At 39.4% G+C, this 23,041-nt stretch overlaps 1 protein-coding gene across 50 annotated transcripts in view; it reads left to right on the top strand.

Moving 5' to 3' along the window:
* The window catches only part of ANK2 (ankyrin 2), a 332,755-nt gene extending 314,759 nt beyond the window's left edge, over positions 1 to 17,996 (top strand). For 29 of the 50 annotated variants that reach the window (XM_072036850.1, XM_072036851.1, XM_072036838.1 and 26 more), the window contains 11 exons: positions 711 to 785; positions 2,896 to 3,027; positions 3,469 to 3,615; positions 4,989 to 5,271; positions 7,222 to 7,507; positions 9,249 to 9,341; positions 9,796 to 9,879; positions 11,047 to 11,211; positions 12,476 to 12,658; positions 13,718 to 13,809; positions 15,729 to 17,996. In XM_072036850.1, coding sequence (XP_071892951.1) covers positions 711 to 785; positions 2,896 to 3,027; positions 3,469 to 3,615; positions 4,989 to 5,271; positions 7,222 to 7,507; positions 9,249 to 9,341; positions 9,796 to 9,879; positions 11,047 to 11,211; positions 12,476 to 12,658; positions 13,718 to 13,809; positions 15,729 to 15,912 — 1,724 coding nt within the window. In that variant the 3' untranslated portion in view covers positions 15,913 to 17,996. The remainder of the gene's footprint in view (positions 1 to 710; positions 786 to 2,895; positions 3,028 to 3,468; positions 3,616 to 4,988; positions 5,272 to 7,221; positions 7,508 to 9,248; positions 9,342 to 9,795; positions 9,880 to 11,046; positions 11,212 to 12,475; positions 12,659 to 13,717; positions 13,810 to 15,728) is intronic. The other 21 variants (XM_072036835.1, XM_072036856.1, XM_072036874.1 and 18 more) reach the window with 4 other exon arrangements.
* Positions 17,997 to 23,041: the final 5,045 nt, after the last annotated feature.

Genomic DNA, 23,041 nt, shown 5'->3' with positions numbered 1-23,041 from the left:
GAATGTTTGCAATCCATGTGTTCATTCAGGGAAAATCAAAACTCAAATTCTGACATCCTCAAATTAGCCTTGGGGATGGGAGGAACAGTGAAGTCTCACTGTTTCTGAAATAGACAGACTGGTGAATGAATGTCTGATTTTTCCTTGCCTTCAGTGTAAGTCTTTTGTATCACTCCCTAGCTGAAAGAGTCAAAGCCATTTAAATTATTAATTTCCAAATGAAAACCATAACATGAAATGCCACATGGACTGTTTGAACAAAAGTTTTGCTACCACAGAAAGAAAGCAATTAGAAGCACCAGTCCAGATGAATTTTGCAACCTTGGCATTTACTAAGGAGGCATGGAAATTTATAGCTCTTAACTTAGTTAGTCTTCACCTTAATGCTAGAACGAAGTTTAAGAATAAAACGCTTGGATAAAATAGTACAGTAGGCACTTCACTCCTTATTTAGATTTTTACATTAAAGTCTGATTTTCAAATGGGAAATGTAGATAGTTCTGTTCTTTTGAAAAATCAAGCTACCTTTTTCTTCTTTGTTAGACCTGGAGATTTGCAATCCTTACTGTAACTACCCAGTTGTAGCAGCCTGTCCATGTTTAGATTAGAGTAGTCAGAAAAAAATGCTATCCCTTCTAGGTCTTTATCACCTATGGAAATGCTTTTTGATTTGTAAAAGACAACTTGTGGCTGTTCTCTTTGACCTTTAGATCAACAGCATGATCAGGAAAGGACAGAGGAAAGACTGGCCCACATTGCTGATCACCTTGGATTCAGCTGGACAGGTAAAATGCACGTTATCTATTGAGAAACAAGGCGAGCACTCCTCAATGTTTTTGTGTTTCTTTCAGATGATTTCCTCATTCTCTAAAACTGTTTCATAGAAACACTTCAGTAGCTTATAGGAACTAGATTGTTTGCTGATTACTAAGATTCCTCTAGCCTGTTAGGTAAGAACTAAGATGAAGAGGTAACTCCTCTGTAGTTGTTGTGGTATCTCCAGAGGGAAAGCTCCTAGGATGAGAAAGTGACAGCGTCGGCATACGTTACTTTACACTTTCTCGCAAAGTGTGATGACTCTAGAACATAAACTGACAAGATGAATGAACATCGTTTGTGTTCTGGAAATCCTGAGCTGGAAGATCGCTATGGGGAAAGGTCACATCAGCTTCTTTTTTTTTTATGGAAGCTATTTTACTTTTCTGTGTGCGGAGGAAAAAGAAATGAAAAAGGTCATATTCGTAAAAATCACTCCAAGACAGCACAATTAACGTTCTGGGGGATAAGTGAAAGTAGCAGAGAATGAAATGCAGATCTGTGTCACTGACAATCATCCCAAAAGCATTTACAAGGAAAGAGCCATGGAGAAATCTCTCTGCTATGTTAAACTGTGCAATTCAACAGAAGTTTAAATCGGGTCTATGCTTTTTTGTATCTAACCCTAGAGCAGTACCACACTGATGAAAGTGGGGTCCTAGTGGTTAAAGAAGAATTGCATTAAAAAAAAAAAAAGTGTTAACTACTTGGTAATTGAGGTTGCGCTCTATACTGTTTTTATAAGCATCTTCAGAGAATAACAAAATATCACTGACATTTTTGTATATTTTACTGATCTTCTCCTTTCCTGTCCTCTATTTCAGTATTTCTCTATTTCAATCTATAGAGAACACTGGAAGTATATGTCACTTTTCCCAAGATGGATTATCTTTCAAGTCAGTAGGACTTAGATTTATGCAATGTAACAGATTAGGAATATGCTGATTTTTTCTTTCATTTTTTTTTAGTATTAATAGAAATGACTAGACAGATCTGAAAACAAAACTAAAAAACAATGGATACAGAATTGTCTGTTTTGATGAGTATTCTACAGAATTTTGGAGAGGACAGAGAAATACACCTGCAAAAGTATTCCTGTCGTGTTATGATAAAGATTGATTATGGTAAAAATGGCTGCGTCAAAAGTTACTTTGAGGGATAAAACAGTGCTTGGTTTTTGTTCAAACTTCCTTGACTACCTAGAACTTCAATCCGATATAATGTTACTGTGCATTTGTTCAAGGTTACAGTTGCACCAGTATACAAGCCAGTTTGGAAATAAGTTTATCTGGGTCCTGGGGACTAGGGTTCCCCCCTGCTCCCTCCCTTAAAATGTGGCACCCTCCATCATCCACCATTGTTATAATTACAGCGGAATAGAATATGAGTCCTTCTTTGTGAGAGGAGCAGAAGTCTGGAGACCAGGAGTAATAGTAGGAATCTCTCAAATTTCCCTGTGGCTTTAAATCATTTGATTGCCTGTTTCTACGTACAGTCATGTCTTAGTTTAGTGGGAGAAAGCTGACCTTCATTCTGGATATAATACAGGCTGTTAAAGCCATTTCTCTTTTCTGGACTGCAGTCTGAGCCTATGCTATGTCAGAAAGACACTAGTTATTAGCCTCACATTTTAGTTTTTGGTTCTCAACTTTGATTCATAGGCATTTTCTTTTCTTTTGATGAAACTAGTCCAGGGGAATAATATGATTACTCTTTAATCCAGCCATACAAAATGCCATTACTCAAAATCAATTCTTTCACTGGATTTGGTGAGCATGGTGCTTTTGACAGAGCATGGTACTCTGTCATGGTTTTGTCAGTGGGGTTGTATCTCTGAGAAATGGTGCACACATTAAAGAAAAGCTGACATAGAGCCATCACTTCTAGGCATAATGCAATTATGAATTTGTCTTGAACCTCTTGTTTAACAGTGTCTAAACATAAGAAGGTGAATGGAAACAAAGAGAAATGGTGTCAGAAAAGTTTGTAAACCATTTTGCTGTAGACTACCGTAAAATAGATGTAAGGTGGGGGGAAAAAAATAAAAGACATCTTTACAGAAAATGATTTATTTTTCAGAGCTAGCAAGAGAACTGGATTTCACAGAAGAGCAAATTCATCAAATCAGGATTGAAAATCCTAATTCACTTCAAGACCAGAGCCACGCACTCCTCAAATACTGGCTTGAAAGGGATGGGAAACATGCAACAGGTTCATTACCAGTTATAGTACATCTACACTGTCTCCAATATACAAGTGTTATAATCCAAAAAATAAAATACGTTTAAAATTTAGGCAGCAGGAAGAATGGCTATAGGTTGGGTTCTATTTTTAAGCTTGTCTCTATAACATCGTGTATCGTAGGATTCTGTTAGAGAGAATCGTTTAATATTGTTCATTTGGAGAACAGCTTACAGCAAAGCAAGAGTGGAAAAATACTTAAGTTTCTTTTCCTAAACTAAAAATTCTTGGGGGAACTAGACTAATTTGTGAAAGGAAAGACTAGATCAGAGGTAATTTTTGTGTGCAGCCCCTATCTTACATAGCCATGCTTCTAAATCGGTATCCTACATACATAATTCGTATTGAAAATAGAACGGAGAACATGTGAAGTTCTTAATTCAGCTACATGGTGTCATTTTAATGCCACAGATACAAATCTTACCCAGTGTCTTACAAAAATCAACCGAATGGATATTGTTCACCTAATGGAGACCAGCGGCATAGACTCCATGCAAGTCCACGGCACTCGCACGTATGCAGAAATTGAACAAACGATAGGATTGGACCACAGTGAAGGTAAACATCTCCTGATACAGTCACAGGCTGCTTATGTTATCTCATCCATCATCTAGCTCCTGTTGTGAAATGTTTGGCTGTTAATTCTTATGACTGAGCACTAGAACCTAATTTTGAAAGTGCAGATAAGATGGATGAAGGCAAGAATGACAGCGCACATCTCTCTAGGTCAGTAAGTATAAAAATCTCTGCATTAGCAGATTCTTATAAAGCAAATAAAGGAATGTTGCCAGAACCTGCTGTTACTACTTATGTCCAGTTTATGAAAGCAGATATATGAGCAAAAAATAAAAAATAAGGTTACATTAGAATTTGATCAAGATTTGTAAAAGGAAAACTAGTCAATGCTTTGGAAAACCCTTTGGATTCAGGTATCCAGGATATTACTTGTAATTCTGTTATGATGCTGCATAGAATTTCAGATTAGATCAATAGTTGTACACTAAAGAAACATCTCCAAATTACATGAAGTAAAATTCTCATTGTTTTTTGGAAGTGACACTTTCACACTCTTAACTTAGTATTGAACGAGTAGCTTGGTAAAGTATTAAGACAGTCACAAACCTTCCATATTTATGTAGATGATGTAGAAATAGTTTATGTTTGCTGCAATTAGCATTCAAATACAACAACGGATCAGTTTGTTAACCCCCATATCTTGCTCAAATTCAGAACAAATAGCTACGTTTTCCACCAAGCTGTTCTTTGGAGTTCAGCAGGTTTCGACTGAATGGGGTTAGTGAAGAAAAACAAAAGCTTATGACTTGTAGCTTGTGGAATACAAATGCATGTATTCATGTATCAGTTCTGCATTCTGCAGAATTAGACCCACGCTTTGAGATTGTGTCTGGGGGAGAGGGAGGGGAGAGTTGTTTGTTTTTAAGAATTATTTTGATGTATACGAATTAGCTAGCCCTTGCAGCTAGATTTGTATGAATTTATTTTCCCATACTTGTATAGTATTTATAACTACACAAGCTATGGACCTGTGTAATTATTTTTCCATAAGCAGCTACATCAGGGATGGGGGAAAAAAAGTAACTAAAATGTGTTCCAGTCTGCTGGAAAACAAACAAAAAACACTATTGCAAATCTTTCATACTTTGGGGAGGTTTGAGATTAATTGGTGTAGGTAGATTTCTGGGCAGATTTTATTTTGCCTATTACTGTCAAGATTAATTATTTGGCAGTTGTAGTGATAATCCAGTGTTCCTTCTACTGCTTAGAGAAGTTATATGCTCTCCCACTCAACCTGTCTAAAAAAATCAGGTAATTTATTCCTTCCAGGGATTTTAAACACACATAGAGAACTGAAGTGACTTTCTGTATTCTGATGAGACTTGTAATGACATTTCTCATTTCTGTTTTCACAGGGTTTTCTGCACTGCAAGAAGATCTGTTCAGTTCAAGACATAAGCAAGAACAACAGCACAGAATATCTAAAGACAGTGACCCAACTGAACACCCTCCTATTGTCTCCGAGGAAGATGTATCTGTTAGTTACTCTCCTTTCCAGGACAGCACTCCCAGGAGTGAGGCAGAACTGTCAATGGCTGAGCTCCTGAGACAAGCACACAAGGAACAAGTAGAATCCGAATTCTCAGGGAAACCCCAGGATGTGCCAGAAAAAACATCTGCTTCACAACATGAATATTTGTAAGTGTCAAAAGACCAAAACGGGACCTATGTGGAATAGATTCTCTCTTCTCTGTAATAAGAGCATTTTTACAGTTTCATTTGAAACAGATGAACTCACTAGAATTCTCCTTCAATTCTGCATACTAGTTCATGAGTTCCTTCTGTAGGCTTGACTTCTTAATCAATGTGGTGGAAGCCTTAAAGACTGGGAGAGAAAGTCAGTCTTCCACTGTGAACATACATTAATAATCTAGTTCAACATGTATGAAGGAAAAGAGGGATAACGCAGGCTTTCTTGTGTCAAACTGTATTTTTCAACATTACTTGCCATCTAACATATAAACTTGATGGAATTAACACTAGAGGGTCTTTTCTTCAACTTGAGGATGGCTTTTTAAATTGAGGCAAATTTTGCATAACTTAATCATTACTTGCAAAACTCCTAACTACATATTAGCAATTAGATTTTTACAAGCCAGTTTCAGATGGCTGAAGGAACAGAGAGGGTTTTGCACAGACAAGACAAAAGTACTTAAAGGAACGCTACATGATGAAGTACAGACTTAAAGGACCTGTATAGCATAGCTTTGAATTCCGATTCAGGGCTGTCGGTGGAGTTGGTTTCATTTGGAAAAGGACCTGAAAAGGATCAAGTTTCTTTGGTCCTACTCATCCTTTCACCCACAGTGACAACTCTTTGATTCAGGTATTCATGGGCTAGCAAAATAGGGAGGATTCCCTTCCAAACTGGTGATTTTCCTAGGAGCAATTAGCTTTGATGTGGAGATACAGCTCTGAACGGAGAGGTTTTACAACCTGAAGAGAGGCTGGGAGACAGAAACAAGCATCCAAGGTAGGCCTAGGTTGCACTGATATGCAAAAATACCAATACTTCCTAATGATTTGCATAAGAAAGGAAACAAATGCTTTTGAGGAATAGAGGGTAATTTTTAATGGTGTGTTTTTAGCTGCTCAAGTGGCACAATTCTGCACAGAAAGAACAAAGTCCAGTACAATAAAACCAAACACATACATACGAAGTGGACTATCACAGGTATTATTAAGGTTACGGAAGACAAATAACTTACCTGCAAATACTGACAGCTGGTAGAAATGTCAATAAGCTATTTGCATGTATTCTGCAGTCAGAGCATGGATTCCTTAAAGCTACTGCTACCGCCAAAGACAAAAAATATTGAGACAGTATTGCCAATGCTAAAATGAGAGTAGCAATGACAGGGGAAAATCGCTGTCCTTCACCTCTAGTGTGAACTAGGATGAAAACTGGGCTAGATATAAGTAGCTTTATATGAAGAGGAAGCTTTTATGAGAAGAGAAATTCTACAATAATGCATATAGCCCACTGAATGGGAAAAAAGGACAGATCAATGCTGTTTAACTTGTACTACAATGAATTGTTTTCTTTCTTTGGAACACAGCTGTGTAGATGGCAATAGTTGGGGGAGCACAATAAATTGTCAAAACACAACTTATACCAGGAAAAAAACAACACATACACATGCAAGTTAATCTATAACTGTTATCTAGTCATGGGATTGGCTATGTAGAAAGGAATCTGGACTCACAGCTAGTAAGACTTCGCAATTTCCTCTGTTAATTTTTAGGACAAGAGGAAAAACACAATGCGTGTAGATGCTAGCTCCAAAACATCTAAAGTTTTAAAAGTTAAAGTTGTAATTCTTACAGGCTCACTGCTTTTATGTGTGTGCGTGTGTATACATATACATAATATATATATATATATATTTTTTTTTCTCTTTTCATACATATATATACACATACATACCTATATGTATGAAAAGAGAAGAGCAAGCCTCAACAGGTGATTCGAGGCAGTGAAACGGTTAATGTTAATGCAATCAGCATAAGTCTGATGTGACCCTTTGGAGTCACCCTCAGAGGTGGACTACAGTTATCTGATAAAACTCTTGAACCTGTAATTCACAGTGTCACAACTCCAGGAACAGAGCAGTCTGCAGCACCAGAAACTGGAAAGGCAGCAAATGAAAAATCTGCATGCTTCAGCGTGGCAAAGGAAGAGAGAGAAAAATCATCCCCACGTTCCCCATCATCTTCGCAGAGCAGTGAATCTCCCATCATCCAAGAGCCCGAGGAGCCTGAGCTCCATCAGGATGACGTCTCTCCAAGGAGAACTAGTCTAGTGATAGTGGAGTCAACTGATGAACAGCCAGAAAAGCTTGGAAGTGGCTACGAGGAGGAGTCTTTGGAAAAGGTAAATACCAACTTTTCCTCAAAGTAATTAACACAGTGGACAAGTTTTATGTCCTGTCATTCTTAAAATGGGAATATTTTCTATGAGCCTGATTAATCTTCATCTGCAACTGAGCCATTTTCCCTTTCCTCTGTGGTTCTGAGGGCTAGCTATAGTCATTTGTGTAGAGGTTTTGATAGCAGAAGCAAAACCAAGATCCTAAAGTCTAAACTGTAATTCTGGTTTTGCTAGCCTTACTTGTCCTTTGGTCTGTGGCAGTTATGTCCATGCATGTGGGAAAGAGTTACTTGGTGTAACTAACAGATGCAGAAGCAAACCATGTACAAGTGAATGCTGAAAAATAGGTGTACAAAACGCAAAGTTACAACATTAAAAGCTCAAGAAGACAAGGCTGGCCCAGAGCATCAGGAAGAATGACATGAAAAACGTTGTAAACTTAGTGAGATGGAAAAAAAGGCAGCAAGATGTACGTTCAGAAGACTAAAGATGCACTGGAAGAAAAACCTGAGAATGGTGTTTATGTAGCATGCAAGCAGTAAAGAAAAATGGAGACAGCAAATGGAAGAGGGGAGCAAAATGTATATGAGGTAGGTCATTTGGCTGTGTAAGACAAAGGAACCTTCTTGAATATTTGGTGAAAAGTCCAGAGGGAATAAAGGAGAGCAACTACATGGCTTTCGGGGGAATATAAGGTACTCGGCAGATTAGGTTTAAGAATAAACAGCATTTTTTTTTGCCTGTTTTAAGAGTCAGAACAGAAGGCATAATTGAGCAGGAAATTAGTTTTATCAGTGAAGTTAGAGCAGAGAAAGAACAGTTTTTAAGAATTGGTTTCCTGTTTAGACATTCACCTAGGAACAGACTCTTCTTTCTTCGCTGTTTATGTTGCCAAATGTACCACCTCTAGAGTGATGTCTCAGAGATCCGCCTCCAAGATCTCAGAAGAATGCCGAATATTAAATGCGTAGGATAAATGTGATGTTGAAAGCTTAGCTTAGGACTCAATACAACGGCTGCTGTCAAGCATAGTGTACTACTGAATCGCTACAATAATCCTCATCTCCTCCAAACCCACCCCACCAAATATTTATTTTCCCCCTTATGCTTTTATACTGTAGATGTTTCCCAAGTAGTTCTTTTCAGCTTCTCTTTGCCTTCTGACCTCTTCATTTAAATTTTGAATTCTTCCCTGTGCAGGAGAACCTCAACACTTGTAACTAACTTTTTCTTTCCAGTGCTGAGACTGTCGATACATTCACCTCTAGTTAAAGCTGCTGAGTCCTACTGTCTGTATGCTATGCTATGCACTTCTTAGTATGGAGGACTAAAAGGCTTTCATACAGATTTCTGCACAATGCAGAAAATATACGCAATACATATGAATGCCAGAGTTGGTGTTAGCAATACTGTCTGGTTCATCTTAGTCATGTCATACAACATATTTCAGGCTTGTCTCTGGCAACCTTAAGAGCACTGAAGCAACTTAAGGCCATCTTATAGAATTAATATCACAAAGACTGAGCTTCTTTCAACACGCTAATGAACAACTAATGTACAGTCAAGTGGCCAAAGCTTTCCCCCTGCCCCTACATCGGTGTTTTACAGACTGAAGTCAGGTAAGAGGCAAAATCCTGAAAGCACAAGTTTTCAGAAGAGAGGATGGTTTTAGGTAAAAAGAAGACAGACTGTAAATAATGCTAGCATTGCATACAACAGAGCACTGCTTCCATGCTTCCCATAGGAGCTAGCAGAGAAGTTAGGCGAGCTGGAGACCAGCTCGGACGAGGACGAGGTGGTAACTACCAGGGTCATTCGTCGCCGGGTGATTATTCAGGTACTGAGTGTTGAATGATTGCACGAGCCAGTGGTGCCTAATGTCTGGTGTAATACCTTCAGGAGTGATGCTGAGAGAACCATGTGGCTGGTATTGCACCTGAAGCTGCAGTGCTCCTGAATAATGCATGGTCATTAGATAAACCATTCTAATACCTCTTCTTGAAAAGAGGATTGTAGTAATACTGCTAACACAACTCTACACCCCATTAAGCACCTCAGTAAGAGGACAATACGCAGCACAGTCAACTAACACGTTTGCCTGTCCATTTTGTAACTTTCCTTTGCACGTCTTTAGGTATTCAAGTGCAGAACAAATTCTTTCTAACATTTCTCAATTTTATTCTAACTGATTTTAAAGTTGCTTCTTTTTTTTTTTTTAAAAAAAAAACAAACAAAAAACAACAACCTGCATTAAGACATTGCTTCCTTAAATTTTGTTCTTTGTTATACAGGCTGATAGTATGCCTGAAATGCCACCAGAAACAGTCACAGAAGAGCAATATACAGATGAACACGGCCAGACAGTGGTAAAGAAGGTATTATCAGTTACAACCCTTGCTACCTTCTTACTATCCTTTAAAGGAAGAATAAATAAATCCACATACATGCCCAATTTTATTTTGTAAAAGGGCATGATTTTTAAAAATTGAGCATAGCAGAAGCCAGAATTTCTGTTCATGAGAGATTCCAAGATGTGAAGATTTGGAGTATTCTGTTTTATTTATTTTTTTATAACTTAACATATTGCTTAACTTTCCCACATAAATCCAGTGAGAATTCTACATAGACCTGACCATTTCTGAGGAAGTGCTGATTTTTTATTTTTATTTTTTTTAAATAAATAGTTAAGAGTATAAATGTACTCATATTAATGAAACCAGTGGGGGGCTAGATCCACAAGTCACCTAAATCCAGACTTTAGGCCTTTGAAATCTTCACTCAGCTGTGTCCAAGCAGGTTCCTGAATTTCTGTAGCTGTACATACAGTTCAGTTTTCACGGCACCAGAATATCTTGTCAGAAGGAGCTGTGAAAGCATTTGGAAATGTGTCCACAGAAAGATGTGTAGCCATCCTCCTGAGAGATTTAGCTCATCTTGAGCCCTTTAATTCTCTTATGCTGCTCTGTGTTTGGCTTGCCACTGCCTAGAAAGCTTAAGCACCAGATTATGTCTCTTAAACGAGTTAATTCTAGGTCTCTAGGGCAGCAGTGTTAGTACCACGAGCAATAATAGTGTAATGACCAAGTCCCTCTGCAGATCTAGTTCTAAGTACTTGGTAGCAAAGTTGATAACCTCTTATTTTCAGAAGCTTTTTAATTAGTTGATGCTTTTGAAAAAGACAGTCTAAAAATGACTTTTAGCAGTTATGCTGTTGTAAACTGTTTTCTCTCTAAGAGGCTATACCACTTCTCCTAATAGTAACTACCATTTTAGAGTCATTCTCATATCTGTGTATATCCTCACTCCATTTGTGAAATAGGTTTATGGGAGCTTTGCTGTGGGATAAACAAAGCAGGGCCAGTGCATCAATGTGCAGCTTTACTATAGGTATTTGTGAGAATGTGCGTTAAAGACTAAAATGCTGAACCATCTATGTAGGTTTTTCTGTGTAGGAAAGATGCCCTTTGAGTAGAAAGTTCTGTAGAGAGAACACAAAGGAATTGCTAATTATTTTGGGACAAAGCTCTATTTCATTCCTTCAGGTCACTAGAAAGATCATCCGGCGATATGTTTCTCCAGATGGCACAGAAAAAGAAGACATCATAATGCAAGGAACACCACAAGAACCTGTCACTGTTGAAGAAGGAGATGGCTATTCCAAAGTTCTAAAACGGGTTGTGCTAAAGAGTGACAGCGAACAGTCAGAGGTCAGATCATCCACTTCCCTTGTGATGGGACAAAGCTGCAGTACGCCCACCACCAGTGTACCCAATAGCTACATCTTATGGCAGTAACATTCATTTCTGAATGATCCTTTGAAGAGTTTCCTTGCAGATGGAAAGGCCTCCAAAAAAGACAGAGAAAAGCAGGGGGTGGGAGAAGAGACAGTTGTCTCTGAAAACATGTCAGGATACAGAGTGTGATTCATGAGAAGTTCTAAATTCATAAAGAAAGCAGTATGTACCAAGATGGCATATAGATAAATGGCAAGTGTGCCTTTGTTATTATACATCATCCTCTAATAAGGAAGTTGGTGAATATTGTAATGAAATGATCTGATGTTCTCCAGATTTCTACAGCTAAGCCATTCTAGAACTATCCAGTTGTATCAGGTTTAAAGTACTCATGCATTCTTGGATTTGAAGATGCTAAACGGAAGTGTTACCTTCATGCAAACTATAGAGCCAGACAATTAAGAAAGAAAAAAGCAACTGCAAAGTTCTTCTCAGTTTATCTTTTCCTGCCTTAGATCACAATGCAGCCCTATAGATGTTTGTATTAGCTCAATTAAGGTTGTGACAGAGAAGCAAGAAGCCAATAAATTCATTTCAGCAGCACTGCAATTGGAAGCAATGTTTCACTAACAGACATTCAAAATGCTAGGAACATGATTACTGTTCTCTCTCGCCAGAATTGATCATCAGAATTAATTCCCTAGGAGTGTAAAGGAACATAAAAACAAAGCCTTTTTTTTTTTTTTTTTTTTTTTTTTTTTTAAAGTTAGCTGACCATAGCAGAACTACTCCATATCACATGGAGCCCATATACATGGAATTTTGGAGATTCACTGCAAGAGGCCCACTTGTTGCTTCCTATAATTCCAGCGGCCTTGGAACACGTGAGCCAGTCTGGCAGCCCGTGGTGTGGTGGAGGGTGGCAGCATCCCTGCTACCCTCAAGCTAGTTCAGGCTCCAGGAGCAGTTTCCACCCTGGTAGCATAAAGCTTCTCAGCTGAACATGCTCTCTAGGGCTGTTCCTGCTGTCTGAACTGGTAGATATTTACAAGGTCTTGTTCTGGAGCTGTAAAGCAGGTAATAAAATATACAATCATTATTTTGATGTGTATGCTTAGAAAGTGAGACGTTTCTTGTTCTCTGTGGCAATGATTAAGAAAGAATCACAGAACAGATATTAGGATTTTATTTGCTATGTAATTCGTATCCAATATAAATCTGTTTTCTAACCTTCCAGGTGACTTTGTCTGAACCAGGTGTTTTGCCCAGTGCCTCCAATTTCCAGTCTGAACCAGTGGAAGGCCGCAAGGTCAGCAAAGTCATAAAGACAACTGTAGTGCAAGGAGAGAGAACAGAGAAACACCTAGGAGATGCTAGCTTAGCTACTGATCTTCCGTCAGCCAAAGAGGACTTTGAAGAGGTAAAGATGCCTTTTTAATGTAACAAATAAAACAAGTGTCACAACATACCTGGAGACAAACTCTACTGAAAGTTTTGCTGGTGGAGCATTAAACTCAACTACCAAATACAAACCTCTGTTGTAATACTTGGCCATGTTATGAAAAGATCAATATATTAAGGTATGCACAGGGGAAGAAGCTGCCATTACAGAATTAACTGTGAAACTTTTTAAGATTAAAAAAATATATAATAAGACAGAGGATTTAAGTAAAGTTGGTAGAAATTGTGTGTGTGGTTACTCGTAAAGAAGGCCATCCATACAGTGCCCCTCATGGACCTCATTTTAGAACTTGAAACAGTTAAGTCTACTCTCTCAGTAGGCAGATGTCTCACAACAATTATTCCTTTTCCTCTTGAAAGGAAGAAATAGCTATCAAGCTAATTAACACTTTTCCTGTTTTTATGCTTTTTCTGATCAGTTTAGACATTTCAGTAACAGAATTTAAACACAGAAGATCACACACAGCCAACAAGGAATAAAAATGCTGCCTTTTTTGTTTTCTTTAAGTATTAGTAACAGTAGATACTCTGTGGAAGAGCTTGCCAGGCTCCAATTCCCTGATTCTTTCATTTCATCTATTTCTATGTATGCCTGTCTAGTTACAGAGAACAAGCACCTCAAGCTGACAGGTGGGACAGCTATAAAAGAGAGTATTTTCTGTGACAGGAAAAGGGTTGCTGTAGTGGCTGTTGTAAATAGACACACAGGATGAGTTCTGTAACCGTGGTGCTCCAGGGCCTTGATTTGGGCTCTTTCAAACTTGGAAGTACTAAGATTGCTTCAGTACAATTCTTAGCACAGTGACACTGTCCTACCCAAAAAACTGTGACTAACCTGTATGTTTGGGGAAGGGTTGTAAGGATGCAAATGGCAGTCAGATGCTTCTCTATTGTCTATTCATCATTTTCTCACCATTCAGCTTCATTTATATCAAGTATTAAGGTATGAAGAGCAATTACCTTCTGTCCTAGGTTTCTGTTCTTATGTTTTAATTGGAAGTTTATGTTTTAATTTGAGGCATTGAGCTATACAGGTAACCAAATGAAAGTCCAGCTCCCTGCTTTAGTAGAGAAAGAAATCATGAAAGAGGATGGATCAATTATTAAAAGGTTTGGCTTGGCATGTCAGTGAACTGTTACTAGAAAAGAACTAACAAACTCATTATGAACAGATGTGGATTTAATTGTGTAAAGTGAAACCACTGGCAGTATCTAAAGCTTCATTACAAAAGTACTAATCATTACTACTAACATTCTGTTACAGGAAGGGATATACACACTGGAAAGGTCTACAATCAGTTGAAAAGACTTGGTCAATAAGGGTGTTGTGGGCTAGCAGCTAAGTGGGGCACAACTGCTTGCTAATCCTCCTTCCCTGCTCTCCTTGGGACAGGGTTGAATAAAGAGAATTTAGTAAGTGAAGAAAGGATGATGCAAAGAATCATTCACCACCTCCCATAAGCAGTCTGATGCCCAGCCAGTCTCTGGGCAGCGGTCACCTTGAAGGACAGACAGACACTCCCACAAACCCACTTCTTCCTCTACGTCAGTTATTATTGCTGAGCATGATGCTATATGACATCCACCACCTCTCTGGCTAGTTTGGGTCAGCTGTTCTGGCTGTGTCTACATCCAATTTCTTGCCCAGCCCCAGTACACCCATGAGGAGCACAGAGTCAGGAGGGACAAAACCAAAACCAAAGTCCTAATGCTGTGCAGGCACTGTTGTTCAGCAGTAGCCAAAGCATTGGTCTGTTACCAACACAGTTGGGGGCACAAAGCCAAAACACTGCACCATACAGGCTGCTGCTGTGACGAAAGGTAACGCCATCCTAGCTAGACTCAGTATAAAGGTGTATCGCTGCCTGGCTGATTTCCTTGGAGGTGATACAAAATAATAGTAGTATGATTTACAGTTAACAACATTAATCAAGAATACTTCAAAAATATTTTTTCATACCAGTTGACTCAATATTCAAGTCACAGAATTGAAGGGGTTGGAAGGGACCTTGAAGGATCATTGGGTCCAATCCCCCTGCCAAAGCAGGTTCCTCAGAGCAGGCTGCCCAGGTAGGCGCCCAGACGGGACTTAAATATCTCCAGAGAAGGAGACTCCACAACCTCCCTGGGCAGCCTGTCCCAGTGCTCCGTCACCCTCACCGTGAAGAAGTTCTTTGTCATGTTGGTGTGGAACTGCCTGGGCTCTGTCCTGTGGCCATTACTCCTTGTCCTGTCCCCACAAACCAAATCCCTCTGTCCCCCACACCTCGGGTATTTATACACGTTGAGGAGATCCCCTCTCAGTCTTCTTTTCTCCAGGCTGAACAGACCCCAGGTCTCTCAGCCTTTCCTCATAGGAAAGATGCTCCAGGCCCCGTACCATCTTTGTGGCCCTCCACTGGACTCTTTCCAGAAGATCCCTGTCTTTTTTGTACTGGGGATGATCACTATCAAAATGGATGAGAGGATATATGGATATAAATATAAGTCAAATACGCATGCATTTTCTCTCTCACACACATCAACTTAAGCATCAGCAAATACAGTTTAACTGACTGTCTTAAGGCAGGCTTGCCCAGAAGCAAGTGTTGAAGAAGCCAGTAGCTTAAGAAACTGAAAGTACCATACAGGAATCTTATGTTAATGTTCTACAGGACGACTTTGAGTGTAGAAGCGAAATACAGCAATTAGGAAGGTCCTGTGTAAATTTCAAAGTGTGTTGCATGCCAATGTTAAAACACATTTTTGCTGAGCATCTAAAACTGTATGTGTAATAAGCATGAGGAGATGAACTGCCACTCGTTTACATTATGAAAGCCAGTTAAGTGGTGATGTGTGTTACGTTCAATACAGAGTGAATAAAGAACATCTGACCTTAGTAGCCGGCTTAAACTGCCAGCTTACAATTCTTCTCGTTTTACTTTAAATAAAATTTGAAAACTTTAAAATTCCACCTGGGGAGGAGCATCTCTTAAAGCCTTCAGAAACTGTGGGCTCTCTAAGAAAGATTTCTCATTCTTTTTCTTTAGGACAATGCTGAATAAAGCCAGCACACAGAAGAGGACTGTGATGAAGGACCGGTATGGAAAACACGTTCATATAGAAGAACTGGATGACACACCAGAAGCACTACCACAGGATGACCTCCAACACGACCTCCAGCAGCTTCTTAGACACTTCTGCAAAGAGGACTGGAAACAGGATGCTAAATGAGAAGCTGCCACCCCTCAACACCACCACGTAACCATCCATCCAGTATGCAACATTCATCTTCTCTAGGTGTAGACATTGTTATCTACATAATCACTGGAAGACACTGCCATTTCTACTTGTGCAGATGCAGTGAATTCATTTTTTTCCCCTGTATTTGATTTTGGGTTTTTGTTATTTTTTACCCTGTAAGCTAATTTGTGACCAAAGATAGCATCCTTCATTCAGGATGATTTATCCACCGAATCGTCGTCTTTGTGCTGTACTGGGAATTTGTCAGCATTGCCACTTTTTGCTGGTCATTTGCTTCTGCACTAGCTTCATGAAACTGCATTTGTCAAGCCAACTTCATCTACAGGCCTCTTCAAGTGACTATGTACATGCATCATGAAAAAAAGGGAGTTAACATGTAAACTGTATATAGCAAGAGTATTTGGACTTACAAGACTGCAGAAAACACACTGCCTCTGAATACAATTAGCATCATGGATTACAAGGTCTATTGACACTGCTGAACAGCAATTAATAAAATAATGTTAACACTACGAACACAGACTGACTGAGGAGGAAGCACTGCAGATCCACTGCATCCATAAGACTTCCAGTTTAGGGATCTATTATAGTTAAAGGCTCTAAGAGTCAGGCTAAAAACCTGGAAACTCAGCTGTTCTCCTGAAGTAACAGCTGACTGTGGCCATCAATACTTTTAAGACCTTTGGACAGCCACTTAAAGATTTCCAGAAAAAGAAAAAAAAATTAAAAATACCCAATTAGGTAACCAACTTGCTAGCAGCTATATCTATGGCACATTTGCATACGGTATTAAAATCTTTTAGATCTGGACATGTGGCAGGGTGTATTAAACAATTATAACTACAGTAGTTTCCTGTTTTCATCACTGCTTTAGCAAACCACACTGTCCTGCTGGCCACTGCACTGTAGATAACTACGGGAGAAAGACTTAACCACTATACAAAGAGAATAATTAATTCACCATATTTTATCAAGATTGCCTCTTATCCAATAAATGCATGTCGCATTTGAAGGTCAAAAGCAAACCCTCCTGTAATCATGTCAACTTGTTGGCCCTCTTAGCACTGAGCGAGCAGTTTTTATCCTCCAATCAAGTGTTTTTTAAAGAGAAAGCTCACAATCCTTGAAAGCCACTTTCTGTTCATATTTTGTTACCTATCTATATATAAGATATATATTTCTAAACCAACCCTCTGAGAACCATGATAGCATATCTGCACTTTTATTTTCAAAAAAAGAAAACAAAGAGCTGACATTTTTGGTATTCTATACCTTAATATTTAGTGGCAGGCACTCTGTAGTGTTTTAGCACATGTAACACACGCAAACACACTAAATGTTTTTAAACAGCTATTTGTTTTTTTTTTTTTTTTTAATAGTATATTCGAGAAAGATTAAAAACAAATCCTCTCCTGTAGGTGGTAAGAGTTTTCCAAGTTTATCAGGCCTTCTATGATTATAGTTTGCTTGGTTGTTTTTTTATGACTCACTCAGTGCTCAGAACAAGGGCACTTCTCATTAAGATAATGATGCCAAAAGCATAAAAACATCTTGGGAGTTCTGGCTTCCAGCAGGCAAAGCAACCCGAGGTGCCATGCTAACACTTTTTTTGGCAGGCAGAAAAAAAAAAAAAAAAAGGTGTTTTGGTAGCCAAAATGAATGAGACCCATGATGAGACATTTCACGATACATCATGGCTTTCTTATTGTCAAAGACAGCAGAGGATGATCTACAAGAATGGGGCTCTAAAGAAATGCATTTCTGTTGTGTTATTTGCGGTGCAGATGATGTTCTGTGTAACAGCATAATGGTTATTCACCTCTTATTTTGATTTTTTGCTGTGTTATCAAAGAACTTGAATACTGTGAGAAGAAGTGAATTTTAAGTTGACGAATCAGCATCTTGTTCCCATGGTGATAACACTAATTGAATATATCTATGAGGGCATGTATTAGTTAAAAATTAAAAAAAAAAAAAACAACACTAACAATACATAGCTGCAATGTGTACAATGGCTGATTTAACTAAATAAAAATGTACAAGTGTTAAATGTAGCAATGATGGCTCACTCTCTTTTACTGCCAGTGCAGCATAAAAGGAACAGCACCCACTTGGGGACCTTAACCGAACTATCACAATCATAATTCCTCCACACTGCACTCCTTATGATCTTTTTGATTCTGCCATTCAGCAATGAGTACATGTCAGTCCTTATTAAGGGTTAGATGTAGTGTATTTTATTTATCATCGTTAATATTTTTTCTAATTATTCCATCGGGCCTGAAAGTACAAGATTTTCCTTCAAATACAGCCTGGACCACTTGTTATAATCAGTTATGTCTTCAATGCCCACATGTACTACTACAACAACTAGTGAGTCGCTCTCTCTCTCAAGCACAGAGCACGCAGGGAGGAAAATCTCTATCACATTTTACCTCCTTGCACTGCACAGAAAATACAGAAAAGAGGCTGCTTTGTTGCCAGGTCAGAGGCAGCACTATAAATCTGTACCAACTCAATTACTGCAAGCAGAAGCAGCACAAAGGCCACGGTGATATTCACCCATGAACACCGGGGTGTGTTTTGGGGTGGCCTGCATTTGCCCGCAGCTCTGCTTCACCTCTGCTAACACGAGTGGCCCAGGTTGTGTCTCAGTGTACCTCAATGTACCGCCTTGGTCAGTTACTGCAGGCGGTGCAGTAGGTAGAGGGGAAATAGGACACACATCAGATGTAGGCTGTTAGTGGTACAACGTGCTTAAATCCTAGCCTGACCAGCTTCAGCTTCACTGTACTAGCACCTTGCAATACAAACACTATTTTACTGAAAGACTTTGGCCAGTTCTGCTCAGTAATACCTGCAAGTACAAACCTGTTATGACCTCATTGATGTTTCTTTAAAAAAAGAAAGAGAAGCCATGAAATCCAAGTTCTAGTTTAGTGCTTGTTGTAGACTACTGAGTGGCAGCAACAATTCAGATCAACTCCATCTTCCTCCCCTCCACTTTGAAAAATAGAGAAGGGTTCATTTCTGTTCATGAAAGATTCAGCATCTGCAGCCTACCTTTAAAAGCGAATTGTTCTGTAACAAGAAGGTTCATGTTATCATGGCTCTTTTAGTCAGACCGTAAAGCTCTGTAAACCTGACCAAAGAAGATGAACACTATTGGCACAGCCCTTGGTACCTATTCCCTTACTCCCCTCCCTAGCAAACCCTGGAAGAAGACAGAGTGTAGGTGTGTATCTCAGACCATGTTACAGTGCCCTAAGTAACTTCTGTAGCTCTGATTACCCTGACACAAGCAACCACACAGAGAACACAGAGCCTGTGCTGGCTGTTGCCCTATATTGAATAGGTTCTAGCACGTCAGCGAAATGGGGATAAACTCACTTATTTACCTAGCGTCCCCTGCATCTGTCCAGGGAGATTTGTAGTTGACATATTACATAAAACTGGGGTAAGGAAGTGGACCCCACCGGCAGGACCGATGGGTGCTTTTTGAGTCACACAAACTACAGCCCCTTTATTTACTATTCAGAGAATTAAATGAGCCAGAAGAGCCAGCAAGACTGAATTTACAGCTAACACGAGTTCATCATGTACATTCATAAGCAGTAAGTTTTTCATAGTACGAAATATACACGCCATACACCATAGTCTATAATTTCAGGCCTTTGATAGGGAGCAATTTAAATGAATTACGTATTTCCCTGAGGAAATAAATATAGACAGCTTCTTCAGCTGTATACCTTAATACCTTCTCCAAAGCACACACCCCACACCTCAGCTATGAATTTTGCTATTGTTGCATCCACGCTAGCATAGAAAGCAGCATTTCAGAGGAGCCCAAAGCCAGAACATTTGTCAGGGCTCAAAATAGCCAATAAAGAGAACACCATTTGTTGCCTTTTTTTTTTTTTTTGCCAGTGACACATCAACTCCAGAAAAGGAAGCTATATCCTCAACCTTTGCCATCCTTTTTCAGTCCCTTGCACAGATCTATTTTGTCTTCCAAGATCTAACCCTCTTCTTTTCGGTAGAGGCAGCTCTACCTCGGCTTTTCCTGCCACCTCTGCTTCCTGCTCCTGTAAGCAGGAGAGCCACTCATGCCATCTAAGGGACTGTCAAATGCTGTTTGCTTTAATGAGGTCCCTACAGAAAGGGGGGAGTAAAAGGATCTATTTTGGAATGTATTGCTGAAGCACTGCAAGGATACTGGGAATATCACTCTCTGCACGCATGCTACATGGCTATCAAGACCCAGGGCTCTACCCATAACTGATTTTTGTTCAGCTGTTAAAAATCAAGCAAATACATCCACGTGGCACACATAAAATATAGCAAACAAATAACAAAACACACACAAAAACACCTGCACAACAAACCTGGAGCCATTTATCCAGTTGGAGTTAACACAATGTTTCTAGGTCACTGAGTGCCCACTGAAGCCATGAGCTTCATGCTTTTTCGGTTCAGTGACCGACACCCCTGCCCATCTGCATGCTTTTCAGTTCCACTCCATCAGATCGGCTTCTCCCTTGGTTAGTCTTACACTCTTGATGAATCTTATGCTGACTTTCTCGACTTATGAAATCAATGCCCAAGTTACCTTACATGAGCCTAAGCATAGCTGCTGCTGTGCTCCAGGATAAAACAGAACACACCAGAACATGTAATAATGGTGTACGGATCTAAAAACGGCACGCTATTTAAACATCCATAATTGAAGCATCCACTACCAGCTGCAGTGCGTCAGAACACATGGTGTGCTCAAAAGCAGCCAGATTTGTAGCGCAACACAATGGCTTGTATTGAACTAACGTAATAAATCCAGACCTCTCAGATGATGCAAGTGAAAAAACATTAAATTTGGCTGGTGAAGCTCTACTGCTACATACCTGCAGGGTAAAGATCCAACAAGGACTATCCTTTATATCAAAAAGCATTAATAAATAAAGATAAGGATATTGAAACACAGACACACAAGATTATATCAAACCAATTCATTAAACTTGTGTTTCTGCTTTGCTCTTTATGTTTTAGCAAATGACTGACCACAAGGATTCTCTCTTTGTAACACTACAATTTCAGCCTCACGTTTTTATGCCTGCACGACTTCACAGCAGGAGCTGTCACAATAAAAAATAAAAAGGTGTCTATAAAAGGCTCCAGTAGTGCTGAAGATCAACTTTTCCTCAAACACTCTTTTGAGCTTCCCTTTGCACCCCCGATAAATCAGACACTGACTACTTGGCTTAACGGTATGGGACAACATCCATCCCCTAGCCTCCGCATCCCCCAGTTGTTTCCGACCTGAGCAGCAGCAGTGAATCCTTCCTCCCAGCTTTGTCAGTGAGGCAGGGACTGTCACGTCACATGAACTGAATGGAAGTGAGCTACAAGGTGCTGACGACCCCTTTCTAGCTTTCTGCCTGTGCCAGGTGATAAAATGCAACTCTCCCAGTAGGAGAGACATCAGGCCCGTGCACACCAAGCCTCCCACCCCCACCTGCTCATTTCTGCAGCCATTTCATGCTGGAGGAAGGCAGCTTGCTGCTGAGTGTCCAGCAGGGCTTGCTGGGCAGCATTGGTCCGGGTCAGGCTGTAATAGCTGTGCACGAACAGTGCATTTCCCCACCGGTCAGATAAGTCTGTTAGTTTTTAAGGTACATTTTAAGATGCTATGGAAAGAAACATATGAACCATAGATGCCCTCTAGCTTTAGCGCATCAACAAATAACTGTGTTGACATGGTACTAAAATGTTTTTTCAGTCATTCATATCAGGTATGCACAGACACAGACTGCACCCAGCCCCCCCTACTCTACAGGATGCTGTCTAAACTCTCCCAGTTAGAGCAATATCAACATGAAGGGAAAGAGGTACAAAGACATATTTGAACCCAAGAGATTTAAAGAAGCATTATTACTTGAAATAATGTAAATAAACAGAGTCAGTCTCAGTGTTTTTCTCATTTGCCAACCATCTGTACTTTGCATTAAAAAAGAAAATAAAAAAACACACCCTACACTGTTCAGGTCTGAGCAATTAACAACAAAAACCCAACCAAAAATCAAACTAAAACAAGCAAAATAAAAAGAGAGTTCAGGCACATCAAACCAAACAGACACAGAAGAGCATTAGGAGCACCTGGAGGAACACATCTTCCCCTTAGCGCTGCCCAACAGGGTACAGTCGCTGAAGGAGTGCTGAGAAGTCCAGAAGAGAGCCACACAAGTGCTACATCCGAAACTGGGGAAAATAAAGTAAAACTTATAAAAGCCAGTTGAATCTTTCTGAGGCCAGACAGAATAGGCCTTTGCAAGACTTTTTTTTTTATTAAATAGCCACCAGAGTGCAGCAAAACACCATTTTTTAATAAAATAACCACAGCTAAGACCCCACAATTTTTTGAACGCTGGTATTTGCAAGAAACTTCCTATCACTTATTCAAAATTTTAAAACTCTATATATAAAAATATATTCTATTTAAACACATATACAATTTTTTTCCTTTAGTAGCAACAGTAAAACCCATGCAAAATAAGGTTTCAACAAGGATATAAGAATATTTTGAGAATATTTGTGTATGTAATATAAGTGTATTTGCTCAAACTGCATTGCTCGTTTTGTAGGGGTACCAAAGCTGGATTGCAGTCAGCATCCAGAGCACGCACATTTCCCTACAGAACATTAAAACCAAAGCTGTACTTTGACACCCAACCATTGCTGTCATCTACCCGATTATAGGAATAACAGCCACAGGATATACACACACTATGCAACCACAACTTCCAGGTACACTAGAGCAAAACAAGTAGTTTTTTTTGTTGTTGTTTGTTTGTGTGGGTGTTTTAATGTAAAATACTTTCTTCCTCATCTGTAAAACAGAAAAAGTGTCCAATTTATTTCACTTACAGCCAGGAAGGCTCCCTCCCACCCCAGTCAATTAAGATGGCAATTAACCAAGTCAAATGTATTTGCCCTACAGTGTATAAGTCAGATGATTAAGCCCAGAGAAGTTTTTAAATGTAAGAGACAAGGTCGTTCCCCCAGGATGGGGCTTAGTCCAAGCCTACAGAATTCAGCTGTACACTTC

Source organism: Anas platyrhynchos, chromosome 4, assembly GCF_047663525.1.
Source record: "Anas platyrhynchos isolate ZD024472 breed Pekin duck chromosome 4, IASCAAS_PekinDuck_T2T, whole genome shotgun sequence".
Classification (NCBI taxonomy): domain Eukaryota; kingdom Metazoa; phylum Chordata; class Aves; order Anseriformes; family Anatidae; genus Anas; species Anas platyrhynchos.
This window is presented reverse-complemented; position numbering and strand designations above follow the sequence as displayed.